The sequence below is a fragment of the Arvicanthis niloticus genome, chromosome X (genome assembly GCF_011762505.2).
Source record: "Arvicanthis niloticus isolate mArvNil1 chromosome X, mArvNil1.pat.X, whole genome shotgun sequence".
NCBI lineage: Eukaryota > Metazoa > Chordata > Mammalia > Rodentia > Muridae > Arvicanthis > Arvicanthis niloticus.
Genome location: NC_047679.1, coordinates 63559635 through 63586648, shown reverse-complemented (window position 1 = coordinate 63586648; position 27014 = coordinate 63559635). Strand labels below are relative to the sequence as shown.

The 27014-nt window shown below is 35.7% G+C and overlaps 1 protein-coding gene across 2 annotated transcripts in view; it reads left to right on the top strand.

Moving 5' to 3' along the window:
- The window catches only part of Hdx (highly divergent homeobox), a 111105-nt gene that overhangs the window by 76276 nt on the left and 7815 nt on the right, over positions 1 to 27014 (top strand). For both annotated transcript variants that reach the window (XM_034485528.2, XM_034485529.2), the window contains 3 exons: positions 12799 to 13006; positions 20555 to 20634; positions 23719 to 23802. In XM_034485528.2, coding sequence (XP_034341419.1) covers positions 12799 to 13006; positions 20555 to 20634; positions 23719 to 23802 — 372 coding nt within the window. The remainder of the gene's footprint in view (positions 1 to 12798; positions 13007 to 20554; positions 20635 to 23718; positions 23803 to 27014) is intronic.

Sequence of the window (27014 nt, the reverse complement as noted above, 5' to 3'; positions counted from 1 at the left end):
CACATTTGACAGTAGAACAGTTTCATCACCTTGAAGATATGTTTCCTGAATCTTATGACTCACTCACTTCAATCTGAATTGCTTACTTCCTTTACAGGGATACAACTGTCTCTTTGTAATTCGTATTTTTAAACTGTTTTTCTTTTTACTCTACCTTCAGTAAGGTATCCTCAAATTTATCTTCTAACTTTTCTTTAGAACATTTAATATTTTTTTCAAATGTTCTGTTTAATCTGCCATTGATAATAATAAGGAGCTTGTGCTTCAGGGCTTTCCTGGGACACCTGCCCCCCCCCCCCACTTCAAAAGAAAATATGTAAGGACAGATTATTTTCAGAAATATACACTTCCCAAATGCAAGGTGATATAGCCATAGTATTCACAGCTAGGATTCTCTCAGTGGGTTTTAGGCATGTACTTAGTATGTTTTTAAGCTAGTGCTATTGATATGAAGTCCCTCATCAGTTATGTGCATAATCTGTACCTACAGAAACTCACAATATGTAAGACAAAGATGAAGTGATGATTTAGTTTTTGCTTAAAGTTAGTGAAAACTTCTTTTTTATTATTTTTTTCTTTACTCCATTTTTATAGTCTAGTCATCCCCCTCCCAGTCCACCCATCTGACTGGTCCCCATCTCATACCTCCTCCGCCCCATCTCCAAGGGGATGTCCCCACCCCTCCATTCCCACCTCACCAGACCTCCCCATTCCCTGGGGCCTCAAGTTTCTCTGGAGGGTTAGATGCATCTTCTTTTACTGAAGCCACACCAGACAGTCCAGTCCTCTGCTGTATATGTATCAGGAGCCTCATATCAGCTGTTGTATGCTGCCTGTTTGGTGGCTCAGAGCAATTTATTAAATATTATAGAAAAAGTCCTTTAACAACCTATCCTCTCTTCTTGAGATTTCAGGAGAAATCTTAGTACAGAGGGCGTTCATGTTCCTGATTACTAAAATGAGTTTTGCCTCTAGATAACTATATTAAGCTAGTTAACTATTGCTTATGATGAAATTTTGACATCTTAGATATTTTTCCTTGTTCTGTCACATTGTTATATCCTTGATTCATGGAGGCATTCCAAGACCTCCAGTGAATTTCTGTAACTGAAACCCTTTGTATATTGATTTTAGTTTATTTATACATGTCTATGATAAAGTTTAGTTTCTACATTACCTACAAGATATTAACGACAATGATTGACAACAAACAAAAACAATTATAACTCTATACTGTGATAAAAAGCCATGTGACTGTGGTTTCATTGATAAAAGTCAAGACAAATGTTTCTATTCACAGACTACAGTTAACTACTAGTAACTGAAACTACAAACAGCAAAAGCAAAGATATGAGAGGATTACTGTACTTGTAAGAAGCCTGGGAAGAAAACTTGGTACACCGTTCGTGTGATTTTAATTAAGTATTATAGTTACAGTGCACATACTTTTTTAATTTTAAATATTATTTCTAGATTCCTGTCTATTGTTTATTAACTTATTCATTTAGCAACTGTGCATGTTGAACCTACCATGTGCCAGAACTCTGTGCTATATGAAGATTGCAGCTTTCTTAAGGAACTTGCAGGTGCTTTAATGTCTCTGAGCTTCAGTTAGCCATAAGTTGGATGATATTTTACAAAGCCTATAAAATTATATGGGAACAGAACTCAAAAAGCAGTAACATAGCCCCTATCTTGTGATAATTCTTATAATACCTGCCTTTTTCGTCTGTGTGTTGTTTATGGTGGACAGGTCCAAATATACTCATTTATGACCAGATATTAGTGTGAACAATACATGATTAAATATTTAATATTGATTTTGTGAAATTTAAATTAATTACATGGATAAATACATGAACATCTTAAAATTTAAGACTACATTTATTTTCAGAATAGCATGGCTAAATTTGAAATGTCTTTAATCAGACCATAATTTTTCGATTATATAGTAAATTCTGTTATCTTTTTTTTGTTTTGTTTATTAAAACAGTATTTCTATAGTCTAAGCTAAGTAGCTGAGGTTACTAGCCTTGAACTCACAACAACCCTTTTCCCGTAGCCTCCTAAGTACTGGGATTATTGATAAAAGCTACCAAGCCTGGCTTCTATTATCTGTCTTAGACATTAATTTAGCCAGTGAGCACTGAAGCACTGCACTTATTTACCCAGAAAAGTGCTAGCAAAGCCTAGTACTATGCTTTGCAAAGCCTAGGATTAAATCCTCAGCAGGAAAAAAAGAAGTCAAGTGAGCATAGTGCTAGGGTGCTTGTCTAGTATGCACAGCACACTGGTTTCAAGCCTAGCACTCAAAAAAAAAAAAAAAGGTTAAGATAATACATTTTACAGGCTAGTGTTTGATTTACATCTTTAGACCTAAAACTCAGGAGGAGGATGCAGGAAGATAACCTATAATTTTTAGACCAGCATCCTCTACATAATAAGTTCTAGGCTAGCCAGGGCTACATAGAGATACACTGTCTCAATAAAGAACAGGAAGTACAGGAAATATGCTGATAAGTACCCTGAGATTTAATTCAGATTTAGTTCAGTGCTTTTTATAAAATTGAGAGACTGAGTTAAATATGAAAAAAAGTCTTCTCTACAATAAATCATTATAGTGAAATAGTCTAGCTGGCTCTCATTGTAACATCTGGTCAAAATATTTAGTTTGCATTTGCTTTTATATGTATCACCAGTGCTATATTGTAAGTTCAAGTTCCATATATATATATATATATATATATATATATATATATATAATGCTTGCTATCTCCACTATTGTATATATGCTTGCTGTATAGTAGTCAGTAATGTTTGTGGTTGTGGTATGAACAAATAAATATCTAACAGAAATGTGTACTATATATATTTATATATACATGTATATGTGTATCACATAGAGAAATGAACTATATGATAACATACATCTGAACTAAAAATTAAGAGTATACTTTCACATTGCTTAATATAAATATTATTAGAAATTTATGCTCTAAGAGTCTTTATTTTTAATAGCCATTATACTTGTGAAATTATTCACAGGTGTTCTACTTAAAAAGACACAATTCTATTCTAGCGATTGATGACCATCCTGGAAGGATACTTATCATTCTTAAAAAGGACAGGATTTTGAAACCAGAAAACCTTGATTTTGCACACAAGGAATTTGAGCCCAAGTGATAAAATAACTTGCCAAAAGATCATGTAAAATAGTAGAACAACAGCCAGGCATGGTGAAACACTCCTTTAACCCAAGCACTCATGAGGCAGAGGCAGAGGGATTTCTGGGAGTTTGAAGCCATTCATATCTACACAGCAATTTTAAGGCCAACCAGACTAAATAGTGAGACTTTGTCTCAAAATATGTTAAAAAAACTGGATAGTTCTAAACTAATCAAGTTTAATATGAAATAGATGAAATTTATCTTTACATATATTCAATAGCTGGAGTGAAGAAAGGACTTTGGGTTGAAGAAAATCTGGAGCAAAGAATTGAATACAATACTTAGACACTGATCCACTGTCCTAGTTTGCTTTCTGTTGCTATGATTTAATACTGACCAAAAGCAACTTGGGAGTGGAAAGTCTTATTTGGCTTACAGGTTGCAGTCCATCATCCTTGGAAGCTGAGGCAGGAACTGAAGCAGAAACCCTGGAAGAATACTGCTTACTGGCTTATTTCCCATGGCTGCTCAGTTTGCTTTCTTAGACCATCTAGTATCACCTGACCAGGGCTGGTGGTACTGCATACAGTGAATTAGACTCTCCAACATGACAGCAATCATTAATCAAGAAAATGCTCCGCAGATTTGCCAACAGGCCAGTCTGATGGAGGCAATTTTTTAATGAAAGTTCCTTCTTTCAAGGTGATTCTAGTTTGTGTCAGATTAAACATAAGTAGCCCTTCCACTATTAGGAATAATATTTGAGAATAACAGCTAATTAATTAATTAATTAATTAATTAAAGATCCCACATCTTTCCAAAACCTAGAATAGAGTACCTTAAAGAGTGGTATATTTGATGTTTTTGAAATGTTCATGAAAAGACTAAATGGGAACTTAGTATTCAATGGAGTATGTTTATCTTTTTCCTCAGTTGAGCTATTCTAGTGCTACTGCCTTCCAGAGGGCCCTCTTAAAACAAACAAACAAAAAAATCCTGTTTAATCAGCTCTCTGGGTATCCCTTCACTCAGTCAAGTGGCCATCACAAGTTGCTAGAGCAAAATATCATTAAATGGGTGTAAAGCAAGTGAAAAAAAACAAACCTCTCATACTTTTGAGGATTACAAAATCCAAGGTCAAGGTGCCAGCTAGCATATGTAATGTCTGGCTAGGGCCGGTTCTAGAGAGCTATCTTTTTCATGGTGGAAGATATGACATCCATTTGTTTTTCTTTTTAGACAGCAGTAAATCTCTTCTTGAGATTCACCCTCATGACCTAGTTACCTCTCCAGGGCTCTACCTCTTAATACCTATCACCTACAGGTTAGAAACTAATCATACTAATACGGTTAGAGAACATTAATATTCAAATCAGAGCAGCTTTTAAGATTACCCCATTTTTTCTATTAGTCTACACAATGAAATGAGATCTTTACCATTGCATTTCTCTTTTGAATTGTTCCCCACCTTTCAGGGTGCGGACATTGAAAGCAGTCTCTCTACATAACTTGGGCTGACTGGAAACTCATTGTAGGTGCATTTTGCCACTCTGGGTTCTGTTGTTTAGTTTGAAGAGCATCTAAAAATATTTTGAACCTTAGAATACAAAAAAAAACCCACCTCTCAAATATTTCACAATATTCATATCACGTATTTTACTTTTGTCATTATACATGAGAGACTCGCCACTTCCAGGAAGGGTACAAAATAGTTGAAGATAAGCAGAAATTTGATTTCTCTTTTTCTTTCCTTTTTCTTCAGGTTTTATGATGTAAATAAGACAAGCCTTCTAAAGAGAAGGTATCTTCCTCCTGTTGCCGATGCCTTCATTTACACAGGGTCTCTGTCTAGGATTGTAGTAAACGGGTCTGCATTACATTTCATTAGCAGCAGTACTAACAGATAGGAAATAGTGAAAGAACATGACAAATAAAATGAGCTTTGGTAAGAAGGTCAAGTTCTTTAGATTTTCTGAAGTCTAGCAATTTATTTGTAATGAGGCAACATTAAGTGAAATGGAAACTACTTTTTAAACTAGTGTTTTTCCTTAGTGGGAAAACTAGCCAATTTAAAAAAATTATTATCTGACATCTATAAGAATTTTCTCTTGGATTACTTTTCATCTAACACAATATGTTTGTTTTTAGATTTCGTGTTTAGTATACACTGCTAAATACATCTAAAGTTCTTTATTTTCTGAATTTGTTTTCCTACTCCCAAACCCAGGAAATACAAACAACAGTTAGCCTTCTTAAACTAAATAGTTCTTCTGTTGTGCCAGACATATTTTTTCTGAAAAATCTTACCAAGTATAAAACTAACTTTAATCACATTTTATTTACATTGGAAAGTATCTATGATGGCTTTGTATTTATGTAGCTTTTATTGTATTGAATAAATTCTAGTTTAGATAGATAAATAGATAGATAGATAGATAGATAGACAGACAGACAGACAGACAGACAGATAGATAGATAGATAGAGTCTGGGAAGATAGCCCCATCAGTATAAGATGCTAACTGTATAAATATGAAAACCCATGTTTCATCCCTAGATAACACAAAACAAACAAACACACAAACAAAAAGTAAGTGGGTAGATGTCTAAGAGAGGTACTGTTGGCCAGCCAATATTCCAGCAGAGATTGTAGGGGGGAGGGGTAGTTTCCAAACCTCATCAGTTACTGAGAAGCTATTGGCAATTGAAGGCTACCAGGAGAAAAAGAATTATTATTTGAGGGTATGGCCAATCGTAGGTTTTACATACTCCAGTGGATGGAGCCACACTCATGTGCATATAAACAAAAAATGGATCGATTTGCATTCTTATACATGTTGCCCTCCAGTGGAACCAGCACCATTTGTTGAAAATGCTGTCCTTTTTCCACTGGATAGTTTTAGCTCCTTTGTCAAAGATCAAGTGACCATAGGTGTGTGGGTTCATTTCTGGGTCTTTAATTCTATTTCATTGATCTTCCTGCCTGTCTCTGTACCAATACCATGCAGTTTTTATCACTATTGCTCTGTAGTACAGCTTGAGGTCAGGGATGGTGATTCTCCCAGAAGTTCTTTAATTGTTGACAATAGTTCTCGATATCCTGGGTTTTTTGTTATACCAAATGAATTTAAAAATTGTTCTATCTCTGTGAAGAATTGATTTGGAATTTTGATGGGGATTGTACTGAATCTGTAAATTACTTTTGGCAAAATGGTCAGTTTTACTATATTAATCCTGCCAATCCATGGGCATGGGAGATCTTTCCATCTTCTGAGATCTTCTTCAATTTCTTTCTTCAAGGACTTGAAGTTCTTATCATACAGATCTTTCACTTGCTTGGTTAGATTCACTCCAAGGTATTTATATTAGTTGTGGCTATTGTGAAGGGTGTCATTTTCCTAATTTCTTTCTCAGCCTGTGTATCCTTCGAGTAGAGGAAGGCTACCAGATGTCCTTCATCAAAGGAATGGATACAGAAAATGTGGTAAATTTACACAATGGAGTACTACTCAGCTATTAAAAACAATGACTTCATGAAATCCTTAGGCAAATGGATGGAACTATAAAGTATCATCCTCAGTGAGGTAACCCAGTCACAAAAGAACACTCATGGTGTGCACTCACTGATGAGTGGATATTAGCCTAACAGCTCAGAATACCCAAGATACAATTCACAGACCACATAAAGCTCAAGAAGAAGGAACACCAAAGTATGGATGCTTTAGTCCTTCTTAGAAGGGGGAACAAAATACTCAGGGAGGAAACACAGAGACAAAGTGTGGAGCAGGGACTGACAGAAAGGCCATACAGAGACTGCCCCACCTAGGGATCCATCCCATATACAGTCACCAAACCTGGACACTATTGTGGATGCCAAGAAGGGCTTGCTGACAGGAGCCTGATATAGCTGTCTCCTGAGAGGCTCTGCCAGAGCCTGACAAATACAGAGGTGGATGCTCACAGCCAACCACTGGACTGGGCACAGGGTCCCCAATAAAGGAGTTAGAGAAAGGACTGAAGGAGTTGAAGGGGTTTGCAATCTCATAGGAAGAACAATAATATCAACCAACCAGACCACCCCCCAGAGCTTGTGGGGACCAACCAACGACGAATACACATGGAGTGACCCATGGCTCCAGCTGCATATGTAGCAGAGGATGGCCTTGTCGGACATCAATGGAAAGAGAGGCCCTTGGTCCTGTGAAGGCTCGATGCCCCAGTGTAGGGGGATAATGCTAGGGCGGGGAGGCAGAAGTGGGTGGGTAGGTTGGGAGAGCACCCTCATAGAAGCAGGGGGAGAGGAGATGGGGTAGAGGGTTTCTGGAAGGGAAACCAGGAAAGGGGATAACATTTGAAATGTAGATAGATAAAATATCCAATAAAAAAAAACAAAATACAACAAAACAAATTAAATTTAGGCGGTTAACAGTAATAACAAAGAAAGCATAAAATTTGGAGTACAGATGTATTAGGAGGGTTACAGGGAAATTGGAAAAATAAGGAGGAGTTGAGAGGTACATATATTTCATGTTTCATTTTTACAGGTATGAAATGCTCAGAGGAAAAAAATGTAATGAAAAGTAAGATTTTTTAAATCCAGGCATGGTGACACACACACATACACACACACCTGGAATTCTAGAACAGTTAAGATGGATTCAGGCCAGTCCCTGGGGCTGTCAGTCCAGCCAGACAAGACTTGCCTAGCCATTAAGCCCTAGGCTAGTGAGCAACACTGTCTAAACTGGCTGGATGTGGTGACATACCCCTCTTTTACTTTAGAGTTTGAGAGTCAGAAGCAGTTGTTTTTCTGAGTATGAAGCCAGTTTGCTGTACATAGTGAGGTTAAATAGTGAGACCCTTTCTCCAAAAGACAAAAAGACCAAGGGTGCCTGAGGAACAACACCTAAAAATGATATTTAAACACTCCTGAGTGGGTGGACATACATTAATCTACACCCACAAAACTATAACTTAGAAAGATGGCTTGGGGGCTTAGTTCAATGAGTAAACATTTGCCTTGCAAATGTAAGGACCAGAGTTTAAATACCCAGAACTAGTGAAAAGCCTGTATGATAATGCATGTCTATAATCACACTATTTCAAGCAAGGTGAAAGCCAGACTGACACCCAAAGTTATTCTCTGACCCCACAAACACAGTGGGGCATGTATTGGTATTTAGATATGGACACACACACAGTAATTTCTAGCATATGAGTCCTACACATATTTTTATTAAGTTTATGGGTATATTTCTTGAGGGATGGAATATAGTCTACGACTAGGGGTATAGTCCAGTGGTAAAGAGCTGGATTTAATCCTCAACACCACAAAAACAAGGGATGGGGAGAAAATAATATAATATTTTAAATTATAACTTTAATATATTCACTTTTTGATATAAAGTCTTACTTATGTAACCCTGGCTGTCCTGGAACTCACAGATCTTCCTGCCTCTGCTTCTAGAGTGCTGGGTTTAAGGTATGTGCCACCATACACAGGTCAGTATATTTAGTTTTACTATATAGGAGCACAATTGGTTTCTTTGTGTTGATTAGTATTCTCAGATATTGCTGACTTCACTTATTATTTGTAGGAGTATTTCTTGGGATCTTCTGTATAAATTATATCCTATAATCTGCAAACTTCAGTTTTTCCTCTCAGTCTGTATATAGTCCTATACTTTCTTTAATTGGTATGTAAGTTAAAATCACTTCTATGTTAAGTATAAGTAGCTAGAATGAATATCTTGTTTACTCTCATTCCTTGAATTTTTTACATTCTACTTTTTATCATTAAACATAAAATTATCTATGGGCTTTGGGGTCCTGGAGAATTCTTTACAGGGTAGTTTTTAATGATGAAGTAAATTTTCTTAACAGTTAAGATGCTGTTCTCAAGTAATTTGTTTATACTGTGGTAATTTGCAGTTTTGAAAGTATTGCTGCATTTTATCCAAGTCATCCATTTGTCTGATCAGAGATGTTTATATGTCCCCATATTATTTATTTTGTGTCTACAAAGTCTACAGTGATATACTCTGGTTTATTTTTAATATTAATAATGGGGGCCATTTCTCTTTTGCTTTGTGAGTCTAATTGCCAATGTCACTGATCATTTCAATGAACCCATTATCAAAAACATTAATAAATTTTATTTTAAAAACATTTTTATTATTTGATAATTTCATATATGCATGTGGTGTATTTTGATCATATTAATCCCCAACATCCCCCATAACTTCTTTCAGATCCACTTCCTCCCAATTTCATGTCCTTTTTCCTTTATTTTACTTAGATTCTTTTCTCATACAATATAATCTGAACACAGTATCCCCTCCCTCTACTCCTCCCAGTTCCTCTCCACATCCTCTCCCATCCTGATGCACACTCCCTTTCTGTACTGCATGTCCTCTTTTAAAAAATGCCACTGAGTTCAGTTTGTATTGGCTATATACCATGGATGTAAAGCCATCAATAGGAAGCTGTCACCCTACCTATGGCTTCACCCTTAAAAACAACTCACTTTTCTTACCTCAGAAACTATCAACTGTTAATAGCTCTTCAGCTCAGGGTTCATGAGCCACTGTACCCTCCATGTTGAAATGTTGGTTGGCTTGAGCTCATGCAGGTATTGTGCATCCAGCTATGTCTGCCATGAGTTTATGAATACAACAGTTAAGTCGTGTCCAGGGTACACTATTTCACTCTGGTCTTCACAAATTCTTACATTCCTTCATCTTCTGAAATGTTCCCTGAGCCTTAGAGGAAGGGGTGTAATATAGATGTCTCAGTTTTTGCTTTTCAAACAGTAGATTCTTATTCTCTGCACTTTGACTATTTATGAGTTTCTATATTAACTCCCTTTCACTGCCCAGACACTTCTCTAATAAGATCTGAGAGCTACATTAATCTATAGGTAGAAATATACAAACTTAGGGAACAGTTTGACACTATGTCCATTAAGCAACATAATAATAGTATGTTCACCTGTAGTGCCTATGAGCTCCCCACCTATGAGTTTTTAATCAGATTTATAAAACTAGGCATGCATTTCTTCCCATGGAGCAGGCCTTAAATTAAGTGCAATCAGAAAATGGTTGATTATTCCTATAATATCTGTGCCACTATATCAGTGGTAAGAGAGTATTTAGCCATGTTGACCATTATTGTAGCTCACAGCATTCACAGCTGGGTAAGACTATTGATGACTTTTTGCTCTCAGCAACCAACATAACACTTTCTGGTACCATGAAAGCTGGCCAGCCAGGAGGAAGCTTCCTAGTTAGTATCAGCTTGATTTCCCCAAGTTCTGTGATCAACAACAAGGTCTTACCATCAAGGTCTGGTAGGCAACCAAGAGCAATGAAAATGGTCTGCAGTTTTGAGGGTGTCTGACATACCTCTGACCAGCAACTTGAGGAAAAGTGTTTTAAAATTTTAAAGATGTTTTATATTTGTGCTGCAGCAAACCCAGAATAGAAATTCAGGTTATACATTGAGATAAAATATTTGTCAACCACATATCTGACAAAGAATTAATACAGAGTATTTAAAGAACTCTAAAAATACTATCTTGGTTATTCAGTTAAATATCTTCGATTAGGAACGTGACACTTGTCAGGGACCCAAGAAGGTCTCAGGACCCAACAGGGAGGACTTTAGCTGAAATACCCAACAAAGGGAAGAGAGAACCTGTAGAAACCATATCCAGTGGATAGGCATGGCCTCCAGTTGAGGGATAGGGCCACCCACCCACCTCAAAACTATTAATCCAGAATTCCTCCTGTCTAAAGAAAATACAGGAACAAAGAGTAGAGCAGAGACTGAAGAAAAGGCCACCCAGAGACTGTCCCACCTGGGGATCCATCCCATCTGCAGACACCAAACTCAGATACTATTGCTGATGCCAAGAAGTGCTTGCTGACAGAAGCCTGACAGATATAGCTGTCTCCTGAGAGGCTCTGCCAGAGCCTGACAAATGTGTGGATGCTCACAGCCAAACATTAGACTGAGCTCAGGGATCCCAGTGGGGAAGTTAGGGCAAGGACTGTAGGAGCTCAAGGGGTTTGCAACCCCATAGGAAGAACAACAATATCAACCAACCAGACCCCCAAAGCTCCAAGGGACTAAACCACCAACCAAAAACTACACAAGGGGTACCCATGTCTCCAGCTGGATATGTAGCAGAGGATTGTCTTATCTGCCATCACTGGGAGGGGAGCCCCTTGGTTCTGTGGAGGCTTGATGACCCTGGATAGGGGAAACTCTAGGGCACTGAGGCAAGAGTGGGTGGGTGGGTAACAGTGCACCCTCATAGAGGCAGGGGGATGGAGGAGGGGATTGGGGCTTGTGGAGGGGAAACTGGGAAGGGGGATAACATTTGAAATGTAAATAAATAAAATAATCAATAAAAAAGAAAAGAGACATTTCACTAAAGAGGCTATATGAGTAGCAAATAAATATGTGGAATGATATTTAAGATTTCTAATCATTAAGAAAATGAAAAAGAACTCCATGAATTTTATTGATGAGTACTTGCTTAGCATGATGGTAACCATGGTTTTATAATATACATATATATGAATCAAGATCTCATATAGATTGTTAAGAATATAAAATGAAAACATACATTAACACAAAATAGATTACATAGGGCTTCTTATATGAAATAGCCAAGAGCTGGGCAAGGCATATATCCAATTATTTCTTATATATCTATCTTGCTAATTAGCCCTGGCTGGCCTGTTACTCCTTGTGTATCCCAAGTTAGCATCAAATTCACAGCAATCTTTATACCTCAGCCTCCCAAGTGCCAGAATTATAGGCATGCACCACTATACCTTGTCTACTGTTTTGAATAGTGTATTATAATTCTGTAAGACATAAGTCACAAGAAACAAAGTTAATAATAGACAAAATTTGCTCTGAATTTTGAATTTTTCTGTTGACTTTCCAGTTATTTTAAGATAAAAATTTTAGAGCTAGCCATAGTTTCTCATACCAATAATCCTAGCAATGCAAGGTCTAAGGCAGGAGGGTTGGATTAGTTTAAGGGGAGCACAGGCTACATTGTGAGCTCCTGGCCAGGTGACAGATTGAGACTTTGTTTCAAAAATAACAAAAGTCAAGTCTAAGGATGTAGCTCAGTAGTAACATGTTTGGCTCTCTGGGTTTAATCTCAAATATTGACAAAAAAATCTTCAATTGATTTTACATGTAATAAAAACAAAAATCAGAGTATTAGGAACAAGTATTTTGAAGCCAGACACACACAGAGAGGGCACAGTTTTAACTACAAAGAGCAAAATTCAAAGTGGAATATGAACTGTATTATAGTTATAGCTATAAGCCTTATTTCATTGAAAAAAGACCAATTTTTTTCCTATTTAAAGATTTGGTAAATTGTTTTCCTTGCAAACAACAACAACAAAAACAGGAACAAACTCAATCTTCAATAGCCTGTATATCATTTGAAAGTCTAAATAGTTAAATAAAAACCCTCTTCTGCTAAAAAAAAAAATTAATGAAATTTTTCTTGTTACATGTCTTTTCTAATCATATTTTATGCCTCATTTGTTTCTTATTCTAATGCCCAGATTTTCTAAAATTGCTTATATTTCTCTTACAAAGACTTGGATTGGGAATCGAAGAAGAAAATATCGTTTAATGGGAATTGAAGTCCCACCTCCAAGAGGAGGCCCTGCTGATTTCTCTGAGCAGTCTGAGTCTGGTTCTTTGTCTGCACTCACACCAGGAGAGGAAGCTGGGCCTGAAGTAGGAGAGGATAATGACAGAAATGATGAAGTGTCCATCTGTTTGTCCGAAGCAAGCTCTCAAGGTACTTTCTGCACCTCTAATAACAGCCTTTGGAAATTTGATGTATTTTTACTTGCTTTTCAGTGTACTCCACTTTAAGTCTAGAGTGTTCAAAACATATGACCAAGCATTTGAAAAGAAAAAGATTTATTTTATAATGCTTCTATGTAAAAAGTCTTCTATATCAAGTCATCACAAAGAACATTCATCTATCACAATAGTGATGCCCTACTTTAAAAAATATTAGTTATTACAATAGTCCTTATACAAGAAGCAGGTAAATTATTATATTTGGCATGCTTAGTCAGTTAGGTGAGAGATTACAAAGACTTGAACAAAATAGAATATGGTATATTATAATGAAAATAGGCTTGTGATCGGAAATAATAGGTGCTATTCAAAACTTTTCTACTAGCAAATTGTACAGTTTCGGGCAAAGCATTTAACTCAGCTCATTAGTCTTTTCTTCACCTGTTAAATGAAGTTAAACTGGCTCATCTTACAATACCTCTCAATACATCTCTGAGTGAGACTGAACCCCATAGCATAGATTAATACCATTTACCCAAGAAGAATATTTTATTTGACTTCAAGCATAGAAATAAATACTCCTAATGTCATTTTATTAAAATGTTTATTACTGTTTACATAGAATAAAATACTCTCTGTAAATACACAATCCAGTTATTTTTAGTAAAGCTTCTGGATTTGTACCACTAAAGTTTAATTTTAGATATTTTTTATCACCCCAGGAAACATCCCATGTTTAGTCAGTGCCCCTGGTGTCCTCAGCTTCAGGCACATTAATCTGCTTTCTGACTATGTAAGTGTCTTTTCTGTGTACTTTCTCTGAATCTGGTAATAAAATCTATAGTCTTTTCGGTCTGTACTTGAGGAATTTAGAACCACTCATTTGCACACTTGCTTGTCTCTTTTTCTATTTTTCACAGCTATTGGTTCAGACTACTGGCAACTAGATTCTGGTTTATTTATCTATTTCACTTATGTGCTATTACTGAGTCTTTCTTTGAGCTCTAGAATGTTAGCCAATTACTTAGTATACCTGAGAAGCTCCAGTGTAGAGAGGATTCTGGATCAAGTAGGAAACACTATCACCCTAGGTTTAAAAGTGAGGTGAAGAACTGCTCCTTGTTTTTGATTAGGGAAATAAACAACGTATTAATTGAATAGGTTTATCAAAGTGACATTAGATCGGGACACAAGATGTATTGTTTGAAGTGATGATATTTGAGTTTGATTATTTTGAATTAGAAATTCTTATAGCAGCTTTATTTATAATAGCCAGAAGCTGGAAACAACCCAGATGTCCCTCAACAGAGGAATAGATACAGAAAATGTGGTACATTTACACAATGGAGTACTACTCAGCTATTAAAATCAATGACTTCTTGAAACTGTTAGGCAACTGGATAGAACTGGAAAATATCATCCTGAGTGAGGTAACCCAATCACAAAAGAACACACATGGTATGCACTCACTGATAAGTGGATATTAGCCCAAAACCTTGCAGTACCCAAGATACAACTCACAGACCACATGAAGCTCATGAAGAATGAAGACCAAAGTGTGAGTGCTTCAGTCCTTCTTAGAAGGAGTAACAAAATACTCATGGGAGCAAATATGGAGACAAAGTGTGAGGCAGAAACTGAAGGAGGGGTTGTCTGGAGACTGTACCACCTGTGTATCCATCCCATGTGCAGTCACCAAAGGTAGACACTGATGTGGATGCCAGGAAGTGCATGCTGACAGGAGTCTGATATAGCTGTCTCCTTAGAGGTCTGCCAGAGTCTAACATATACAGAGGTGAATGCTCACAACTAACCATTGAACTGATCATGGGGTTCCCAATGGAGGAGTGAGAGAGAAGACTGATGGAGATGAAGGGGTTTGCAGCCCCATAGGGAGAGCAACAATACCACCCAATCAGAGCTCCCAGGGTCTAAACCACCAGTCTGGGAGCACATAGGGAGGGACCCATGGCTCCAGCTGTACTTGTAGGGAAGGATGACCTTGTCTGGCATAGGTGGGAGAGAAGGTCCTTGGTCCCATGAAGGCTGGATGCCCCAGTGTTGAGGAAGTGGTAGGGAGGTGGGAGTGGGTGGGTGAGTGGAGGCACATCCTCCTAGAAGCAGGAGGAGGGGGGACAGGGTTGGGGGTTCCTGGCTGGAAGGGAAATGGGGAAAGAGGATAACATCTGAAATGTAAATAAAATAACCAATAAAAAAAGAAATTCTCATTACTCCTGATCCTCCTGTCACCACCTTCATTTTGGAATTTTTGGTGGTAGATATTTTTTTGCGTATAATTTTTACATTGTCATACATAGCAGTATTTTTCTTTGTGGTTTCTGACTTTGTAATACTAATTATAGTCTCTTCTTGCCCTATGGATGTGGAAACTCATATATTTGACATCTTTATGGTATTAGTTTGGCAATTGTATAATAATTTCACTGGAAATTTACTTCATCTTAAGATGTATGAGGAATATACCTAATTTTATTTTTGCAAATAGTTAAGCAATTAGTGCACACTTATTTATTGCATAATTTATTCTTTAGTTAGTTGCAGTGTAGCTTTTACAAATAAAATATGTTTATGCATATGTATATGCAGGTACACATACATGTACACATGTGAAAATTATAAGCTTCATATTGTATTAGGTTAAACTCTTTTAAACTATGACTTTATAAAATCTCTTAATATCTGATGAAGTTTTACTTTTAACTCTAGAAAAACTGTAAAATTATTTAGCTCTATGTCTTTTCACAATTTTCCCCTTAAAATTTTTCAAAATTTTTATTGCCAGAACATTATGTAGAAAGATTATCATTAGGAAGATTAATTCAGTTTGCAGTTCTGAACTTTAGATAATAGCAGGACATAGAGAACTGTTGGATAATATTGGTCTGGAGCTCAAAAGAGATTTTAAATCAGGACAAGAAACGTGGTAATCTGCCAAACTGAGGCCAATTAGCACCTACCCACAGAAGTAGAGTTTTAATTGAGAAAATTAAAATCCAAAAACAAAACAAGACAAGACAATGGAGAAGGGCTGTGTGTTGAGAAATATTTACATGCTGGGGCCTCATGAAAAAAATTAGCTACTGAAAGAACATTCACAAACAACAGAACTGGACAGTGTGCCATTAGTAAATCCAAGAAAAGAAAAAGATTTCAGAAATAAGAGGGGTCATTATCTCAATGATCTCATAGAAATTGAGTAGAAAGGAGAGGCCATTGAATCAGTCTTTAAGAGGTTCTTTGCAAAAGCAATTAATTGCATGCCCAGGGGGCAGGCAGGCAAATTGTAATGGGTAGAATAATGAAAGGGATAGAAAAGCTGTCATTGTGAAGAGGGCAATGAATTTTAAATCCAGGTGTTTGAAAGATTATCAAATGTGAATATTCTTTCTCTCCATCTTTCTCTCTCTCTTTCCTCTCCTTTTTCCCTCCTGCCTCTCTTCCTCCTCACCTGTGGTTGCAAATGATAAAGGAGCTTAGGATATAGGAAAACTGATGCAGGCTTAAAAATCATCAAGAAAAATGTGTTTCATGATTTCTAAGGTCATTTGTTCTCATATAGTTGGTCCAGTAAATATATGTTTATCTTCTGTTAGTCTTTCCAAAATAATACGCGCCAGGAGATCCTTGGGTTATTCCCAATAATTATATGATGGAGTCTTTAGAGCCTAATGCCCTACAGTTATTTGAAGTAGGTAGGGAAGAAGGGTCTGTATGTTTCTCTGAAAGGGCAGGATTGCTGTGAGGAACTATTCTGATAAGCAAAATACATAGGCCTGAGTGCAGACTTCCATTCCCAACTGCAGCTTCCCCTCCTGAAACAGAATTTTAGAAAATAAGCACTTAATGGGGAAACAGCGAATGTTAATTTTAAAGTCTGCATTAATGGTCCCCATTTAATAAACTGCTGCTCCTGTACTAGGGTCCTTTGTCATATAATAGTGTGTTGTCTAGATAGCTAGCATAGTAATCAAGACCTAATGAGAAAAAGGAGAGAGAGAATTTAATGTATGAATCAGAAAACACATGATGAGAAGTAAGCAGTTGCCTAGAATTTCTCCCAGTGGCTTGTTTTTCACAAGCAAACAGTAACCTTTTCATTCTCCTCAGAAATTGCTGCAGAAAAGCATTTTCAAAGACTGGAAGGAGCCCTTGTGGTGCTGTTTCCTACTAGGTCTGTACAGTTTCTTCATTTCACTGATGGAGAATACTAATCTGTCTGTGTCAACTCTGTGACCCGTTTGTAAGAACTAATTGTATCATCTGGCTGAGGCTAAAACCTACCTCTGAAATACACTGATCGTGAAAATGTAGCTTAATTACTTTTACATTGAGATTTCCATTGATTCCTTCTAAGAGATGTAGAGATATTTTTCAACCTAACTACTACAATTCAGAGTCCTTAAACACAATTATTTATGTAAAAAGAGTGGAGTGTTTTAACTATCTCAAAGGGAAAATATCTTTAAATTAGTGCTTCCATATTACAATACATGTTAAAATGAACACATAAAAACAATATACAGTTTTCTTTCAGTGTCTTTGCAAGGGAAAATATTATCCTTCAAATTCCAAAAGGACACAGGCTTTGCCAGCTAACAGAAAGTGTGCATGATTCTTTAACAGTTTCACATGTAATCCTTTGTTTTTGAACAAGCATGTAGGTCCCTGACACAGACCTTCTGAATCACCTCAGTCAGTTCTGCGTTGCACTTGACCTTCCTTTCCCCCCATTTCTATTCTGTTTTCCTGGGAGGGAGTGAAAATAGGTGGGATTGATTCCTGCAATTTGGAGACTGTAGCAAAAATAATGCCTGGGTAACTTGAGAAATCTTAAAGGTTTTCACTATCCTGAGATTCAAATTGTTTAAAGTAAATAATATTTACAACCTTAGATTTCTAGCAGTGCATCTTTTACAGCTATATCTTAATGTGTGGGTTATATGTGGTGTGTGCAACAAAAGATAAATTCTATATGGCTTAGTGTGAGCTTAAGTTACCCCATAGAGTGCCCTTGGAGTCTTCACTGATTAATTCTACTTTTTATTTTCAATTAGCAAAGCTGGCCTTTTTGTGTGTGTATGAGGAATTACAAAGACACACTGACAGTTTTTATATCCCAAATTTTGCTAATGTTGAAAGTATTTATATGCAGAAGAAAACATTCCTTATTTAGCATATCATGTTACACCTTTTTATTGCAGAAGCCTCAAAATAGCTTTTATATAAATTTTCTAAAATAATCAAACCATACATATGCTGTCAGTGAACTGGAACTGTGTATAAAATTATGAGTAAATATGAAGAAGAATATACGGCAATCCCACAAGGAACAGTATCAGTAATGATCTTGTTGATGAGCAATATAACCCCTCTTCTGAGACCTCTATTCCTAATATTAGAACTGCAGCTAAATCTAATGACAATTTTCTCTCTTTCCATTTCATTTCATGACTGATTATATAGGACTTGAACTGTCTGTGACTTGAAATGTTGAACTAATGAATAGGTAAACTTTTCTTTGTGTAGGAATCATTGTTTTTATAAAATTTTAAATTGACTTTTCTTACATTTCACAAATAGATGAGATCATGCAATTTATTTTCTTTCTTTCTGTCTGTCTGGCTTATTTCACTTAGATAACATCCCCCGGGTTCATCCGTGTTGCAGCAAATAGGAGGGCAAGGAAGGTCAAATATAGCAAATGTAATAAAAGAGTGGAGTTTTGAATGGGGTATAAGAATGGGGAGATGGAATTCAGAGGGTACAAAGTTACAATGTGTGTGATGAATAAGGGGAAAGATCTAATAAAAAGCATGAAGACCATAGTTAATGATAGTGTATTGTGTATTCAGGATTTTCAATAAGTGACGATAGCAGCTGTTGCCTGGGGGATGGGAAACTGTGAGATGATAAATATGTTAATTTGTTGCATTGTAGCAATCTTTGTGCTATATACATGTATATTGTGTTATATACCACAAGAACATACAATAAAATTTAATTTAAAATATATGGTAGAGATAAGAAAGTTAAATTGAATTTATACAGAACATTGTATTAAAATTCTGCTGAAGTTTTCATGGATATCATACACTTGAATTCTCATAAACAGTCCTTAAAAATGGACTTCTCCTAATCCGTCTTCATGCTTATACATGGGAATGAATGGACTGGGAAAATCTTAGGCGGGATGATGTATATTTTTGTTCTGCTTTCTAAGTTGAATTGAAATGTTATTTACCAAGGATCTGAGAAATTTTACTAGTATTTATCCAAATAATCTCCATGAAATTGCTGTGTAGAAAAGAGAGACACAGAGATAAACATTCCTACTCTATTTTTAAGGCATCTGGGCAAGGATATTACAAAATAAAGGGGCAATGTAGTAGACACACCCAGCGCCTTGAAGCAGACACTTGCCATAGCTCATCACAGACAGCTTTCATTAGACTAGTTGTTCTGAATTAGTTTCTCTCTTACTGCTTTATTATTTTCTATTTTAAAATAATTAATTTGATCATTATGTCTATTGTTGAAAATATTTGGAAATACTATGGGAACAGAAATAATCTTATTCCTTAGAGAATAACTTTATATAAACAAGAGCAGAGGGATATTTTCATGAGTAGTATCTCTTTGCATATGTTTAAGATGTACAAAGGTGATGTGTGTATACAAGTGTTGAAATGATCCTGCCTTTTAATACAATTGGAAATCTGCATCTAAATTTTTATACTATTTATTAAACAATCATTTTGCTGTTTTTATCTTATTATAATGAACAAAGCCAGGTGTGGTGGCAAAGGCCTGAAAATAAATCCACCACTTAGGATGCAGAAACAGAAAAATTATTAAAACTTTAAGGTTAAAGTTTCTATACAGTGAGTTCTTTGCCAGCCAAGGCTATGTAGCAAGACATTATCCACCAAAGAAAAGAAAAATGAGTAATATTATACAAAAAGCTTAACCAAACAAAATTTAAAAACTTAAAAATAAAAATCCTTTGTAATTATATATAATTCTAGCCAGGGATAATAATGGAAACAATAGTTGGAAAACTAGTGTCCTCTCTTGTTTTCATTTATTAAATACACATATTTATATATGCACATAATATGCATTTGTGTGTGTATTTTACAAATATAAGATTGTGTGTACCTACATCATAAATTTTATCTTTCAGTTTTGTCACTTGCAAGTAGCTCATTATACTTTATTTTTAGCAGCTTCATACCACATAAGTGGCTTCTGTATTTATTCATTGCTGAAGATAACAGGTTTCTCCTATCTTTCCTATCATAAATAGTAGAGTGATGATTATTTATATATTTCTACCCATCTGTATAACTAACAAAAATGTATGACTAAATAAGATAGGAATAAAGTTAAAAACAATGCATATTTGTGATTTGCCATGTGTATGGTTTTGAAAAAACAGACAAATTAAGTATTTTTAAAAAATATATATTAAGATTTTGAGATACAAGATATGAACTCTACTTTTTTTTTTCTCCTATAGAGGAGTCCAATGAACTTATCCCAAATGAGACCAGGGCACATAAGGATGAAGAGCATCAGGCAGTATCCGCAGATAATGTGGTATGTACAGTTTGAGATTCTTTCCTCATTACAGGATGGATTTCAAGGACACTGTGCCAATTGATGACAACATCTGTATTGTCAGGATAAAGTCTTGCTTTACTCTGTAAACCAAAACAGAACTTCTATATGAATTTAGTACCTCGTTCACTACTCAATAAGTAATTTAAAATACTTCCTTTTTTAACTTTTGGAAATTTCCAAGTATGAAAACCTAATAGTTCAAGTATGACATATTTTATATATAACAAGTTAATTTCTTCAACACACTGAGCATGGAGCAGATTGATTCCATTGGGCAGATGGCAGAATTGAAATGGAGTTTAGCTGGAGATCATGAAGGAAGCTTTTGTTAGTGCTGGTGCTTGTATCCAAGGATTTCCCTATTCAGGTCATACCTATCTGTCTTAGTTTGGGTTTTACTGCTGTGAACAGACAACATGACCAAGGCAACTCTTATAAGGACAACATTTAATTGGGGCTGGCTTACAGGTTCAGAGGGTCAGTCCATTATCATCAAGGTGGGAACATGGCAGCATCCAGGCAGGCATAGTGCAGGCAGAGCTGAGAGTTCTACATCTTCATCTGAAGGCTGCTAGCAGAAGACTGACTCCCAGGCAGTTAAGATGAGAGTCTTAAGCCCACACCCACAGTGACACACCTACTCCAACAATACTACACTTCCTAATAGTGCCACTCCCTGGGCCAAGCATATATAAACCATCACACTATCTATATTGTATTTAGAAACTTATTTTTTTCTGGTTAACTTGGACTCTGTTAATTGCTTTCAACATCACAGCAAAGATTGAAAGGCGGTATTTTAAGAATTTGAATAGCAGCAGGAACAGGCTGTATGTGGATTAAATTGGGTTTTGTAAAAATATAAACATGTAGTGATGTTCCCTTAGCAGCTGTTTTAGCAGAATTTGTTTAGATGTTGGCCACATAAAGTTATATAGGAATCAAGACAGTATTAAACCGAGCCAGACACAAAAGGAAATGCAATCATGTTTTTCTTTTTGCTTTTGAATCAATGCTCTATGTGTGATTCTCATTAAAACAGACCTTATAATGGATTTTTTTTCTGTTTCAAAGTAACTATGATGTCAAAATTTACTCTGGCTTTTATCACAATCATAATTTCTTTGGCATTATAATCCTGAGCACCTCTTCAATAAAAACAGAGCACATAAATTATACATTTTGGCTCATATTTCTTAAATACCAACAATATCTCACATTTTCTACATATAAAATAGACTTCAGAATTGCATTCCATTGTATTTTTTTTCTTTTTAACTCCCAGTTTAAGTCCATGTTTGATTCTTCAAAACACTAAATTCAACAGGCATATTGAAAATTTAGGTTTGGTTTTGAGGCAGTCATTTTCCTCATCAAGTAGCTAATTATCATTGTTTCCACAACAAACTGTCCTAATATTTTAAACCTCAGCAAATATCTCCTTCTGCTCTAGATGTAAATTATAGTGTATAAAATATAAACAATTATTTACAATTTAAATATCTTTTCCCCTAAAGATGTGTTCATTTTTAGCCTGAATTTCTCTGCATCGCATCTCATCAGCAGCAGACAGCTGAAAATAACAAATGAAGCTGTGAGGTATGACTCAGAGTCACTTAGGCACCTAATTTTTCAAGAACAATTGATTTTCAGAGACAAAACTTCAAACTTTCAAAGGTTGATCTCCTCTGCCTGTAAGTTTTGAGTGCCCCCAATTATTAGTCATGGATGACAAATCCAAGACACATAAGATCTATTTATATGCACAATCTATACAGTGGCCGTTGGGGCCTCCTTCTCTTAAATGCCTAGCTCCATTTTCCAAGAAACAATTAAAATAGGTAGAAAAGCTTAAGACCTTAGAACAAGAAGTATGATTTGATTAAGACTTAAGTTTATAGTGATTGCAATAGGAAACAAAAAATTAGGCTACTGTCCATGCAGTGGTAGAAGGCAGTTTCACTACAGCTGTCCTTCTGACTCATAGACTACAGGTCAGAAACACTGTGTAGTATCATATCCTTAGTGGCAGTATACCAAGTACGATCATTTTAAGTTTTCTTGTGAAAACGCTAGGATTATATACACATATATTCAATATATCTGGGTAAGAAATCTAATTTTATATTCTGCCTATGGCATGATGCTATTAAGGTGCTTGTTCTTAAAAGACTGTCTAGTGACTAAATAAGGTTTAGTTTCCTCCTTTTTGAAACTTTCTTTTGGGTTGGTAGTGTTTAAATGTTTTAACATAGTTTGTTTTGCCTTAACTTCATTTTTTACATATAAAGAAAAACATTTTCATTGATCTTGTTTTTGTTTCCTTTTTTTGAAAACAGAAATTAAAGAATTTGCTTAGCCCTCCTGATTGGAGCTTATTGGTCATTGTTTTTATCAACACTGTGCTGTGTTGTTTATTTTGACAGATATTTAAGTATGTACTGTGCACAAGATACTGCACATGTTTTGCTGTGTGCTAATTCTGAAGCTGAGGGAGCCCCTCTCCCTGTCTCTGTCCTCTCTTTACTGTCTTTGTTACTGTCCAATGAAGAGAACTAATCATCATGCGATTTTCATCATCATATCATAGATGTCTGCTTTCAATTGTGTAGCTAATGGAATGCAATAAACATGTGAATTTTTAGACATTGTGTTTTCCTTTGGGATGCATGCCATATGTTAACATTTTTCATTAGAAGGAAGAGCCTTATTGGAACAGAAAGGAAACCCCTTTATAGTGTGTGTGTGCCTGTGTATAATTAAAATAGATTACCCTTACTTCAGGCTGGTTTGTTATCACTGGAAGGAGCTACAAATCACCAATTAAAGATATGAGGGTCAACACACATGCTGTGTATAACATGGTGGGGCCAATTATCAAAGTTTAATTAATCTAGATAGCCTAGATCACTCTGTCACCAAACTAAATATTGAAGAGATATGTTGTATACTTTGTATGTATTGATCTGATGTATGTACATACATATACATATGTGTGTGTGTATATATATATATATATATATATGTATATATATGAAAGTTTCTCTGCTTGTGTTACAGAAAATAGAAATTATCGATGATGAAGAAAGTGACATGATAAGCAATTCTGAGGTTGAACAAGAGAATACTCTCCTGGATTACAAGGTAAAAAGTACTTCAAAGCCTGACTTTATTAAGGAAAGTTAGTGAATAGAAAAGATATAGGGTGCGTCTCAGTTTTCTGTCTGATAGACTGGTCTTCTGTACTGATTTTTCTCAGGCATCTTGAAAATTAGTCAAAATGTTGGGCACTTTCATAATTCTGACTTATGTAGTTGTTTATGGTTTTAAACCAACTGTTTACTGGCTCAAAATTTAACATCAATAGTATTCAGCAAGTGATAACAACACATAGTGACAATTAATGTGAAGTTTATGGGAAAGACTGTTTTCTTTTAAATGGTGGTAAAGCTGCTGGAGCCCCAGCTATGTGTGGGGATAAGGCAGGAACATCACTTTAGCCCAGAAATTTGAAATCAGGTTGGGCAACATTAAGCCTGCCTCAAACAAAATAAACACAACAGTAACATGTGAGGGCTAAGTATTTAAGGGGAGAATTTCTTTTTCAGTGTCCATTGCTAATTTTCTATTGGATTGCAGGTTTAGGGTTGTTTTTTGTTTGTTTGTTTGTTTTTTCGAAACAGGGTTTCTCTGTATAGCCTTGGCTGTCCTGGAACTCACTCTGTAGACCAGCCTGGCTTCGAAATCAGAAATCCACCTGTCTCTGCCTCCCAAGTGCTGAGATTAAAGGCCTGCACCACCACTACCCAGGGGATTGCAGTTTCTTGAAAGACTATACTCATACCCAATTGTTATGAGAATTTAAAACACAATTCCCAAAGAAAATATGGGATAAATATGAATAAAGATGGCCTTTTCTTAATGTCATTTGTTACTAAATTGGACGGCATCCTTTGATAGTGTGTCATGCATAATTTTGTTTTTACTCAATTTTGACATAAGTTATCGGTCTGTTTACCAATATGTTTTTTGGATAAATGTACAGTGCTCTCTCCCAGTGATATTCGGCAGCTTATCTTGCTAGGAAACTCTTTGGTCGTTCTGAAATTTTGGCACACAGTGCTTCTTTCTAAATACAAAATTTCTTTTTGTGGAACATAATCAGCGTTTACAGCTTATGCTAGTAACAAAGACCACCATTTAATTAGAAAACAGCTGTCACTTTTCTCAGAAAAATCCTTTCAGTTTTAGTATAGTATAACTGAAATTGATGCCATTGTGAAAATTGTTTTTCTAATGTTCGCAACAGGGCAAGCTTTAAAATATTGAGTGTTATAAACACAGAGGGAAATTGATTTTTGAATTTCATTTGCTAAGTGGTCAGAAGGCACAATAAAATTCTATATTTAAGCTACATTGATGGCTAGATATGCTCTGACACACCTGTAATCCCAGCAGTCATCAGGCTGAGGCAGGGTAAGTTCCAGGAATTCAAGATCAGTCTGGGTTCTAGAAAGTGATCTTTTCTTAAAAATTGATAAATACATTTTCAATAGAAAATAAACTTGTATTTCAACTAGCTTAATAATAAAGTTGCTAGTTCTGAATTAGAAGAGATCACACAAATGACTCCTCCATGGTCATATAATACTTTTAAATACTGGTTCAGGATTAAAATGACTCTGCAGGCCAGGTCACTACTTGGCACAGGCTGTGGAAAGTCCAGCCGAGAGGACTGGATTGCACAGCTGTTAAGTGTGTCCCACTTAGCACTCTTGAACAGGTCAAATAGGGTTGGGCTCAAGACTTAGAGGATTCTTTCCAAGACCTCTCCCCTTTTCAGTGCCAGTCTACTTAGAAGGTTTGCAGTTAAAGACCAAGGAAGGCAGCATAGATTATTAGCCAGCCTAGAAATGTCAGTGAATGTTTGCACTGAATTCTAAAAGACAGTTTAGTAACCTAATGCTTTCAAACGTGGGAAATATTGTGGTATAATGTCATCATAATATGTCATTAGGGACATTCATAATCATCTCTATCATATTTAAACTTCTTTTCTTGCATTCTATTTGTGCATATGCAGAAATATATATATATATATTCACACACATACATACATACGTATGTATATACATTATTTTAAAATTTGTGCCTGGAGTTGCCATCGCATATTGTGGTGTAGAACATGCCAGTTTAGAAATTTAATATATTGAAATAAATTGCTGTACTTTATTGAAATATACACACATTGTTAAGGGTAAAAGTGTTTTTTCATTTCTTAAGTACATTCAACATAAGTTTCTCAAAGGCAGAAACGTATTTTAATTGCCTCGGTATTACTTGGTTGGGAGACCCTTACACATATATGTTTAGCAAGCAGTTGATGAGAAAGTAATTGAATAGATTATTTTGTCTCTGGAAATATATTTAATACCATTTCCCAAGTGTTTATTGATATAAATTCATTTAGTATTGGGGGCTACAGCATTTTTAAACTTTTCCACATTGAATTCATCTTTTATGCTTGAGATTTATTATAGCAATCTAAAAGAATATATCTATAGTGCATTTTATTAACACAGAGTTTAGATGTGGTAGCATTCCTGATTGATATACATCATTAGAAACCCATATTTCTGGGAGTTGTAACTAATTCCAAATCCTTAGAAGGCATGCTGATGGGCACAATACCTGTGGCATGAGTAACTATATCATAAAATAGCACATCAGACTTGGTAGCCATTAATAGCCTTCCCAGAGATCAAAATTCTGGCATATTTGCAGCCTTGTGTCTCACAACAATCATCTTGCAAAATATAAACAGTTTACTGGGAATGTAGAGAATATTTTTACCAAAATATGTAGACATTATTTTGTAAAACTTGGTGACTGTTATTGTCTTACTCAATGCTTTCACAAGTACTCCATTTACTAAGGAAAATCTCTAAAGTACACATAAATTACTGCCTGTAATCTAGGAAGCATTTAATAGGCTTGCAAAAAGCATTTCTGAGAAGAAAGTGTCTGCAATATTAAATTATCTTAAAGCTGTTTATGTTTTTCAAACATTTCATAAATACCAAAGAAGGGAAATATTTGCATGGAAAATTAGAGATCTGCATATGAAAAGATGCTTTCATGACTTTTGCAAATATGAACTAATATTTTTAAAATGTTTTTTGATGGACTATAAGTATAGCTCATGAGGACTGTGTGTGTGCAAATAAGCCACCATTAAATGATGATAGATACTGCCTGTATTCAAATGACTTTGTGCCTAGTGTGCTTAGTGCATCCAATTTAGGAACTGGAGGCAGACGGATCAGAAGTTCAAGGGTACTTTCACTGCACAGCAT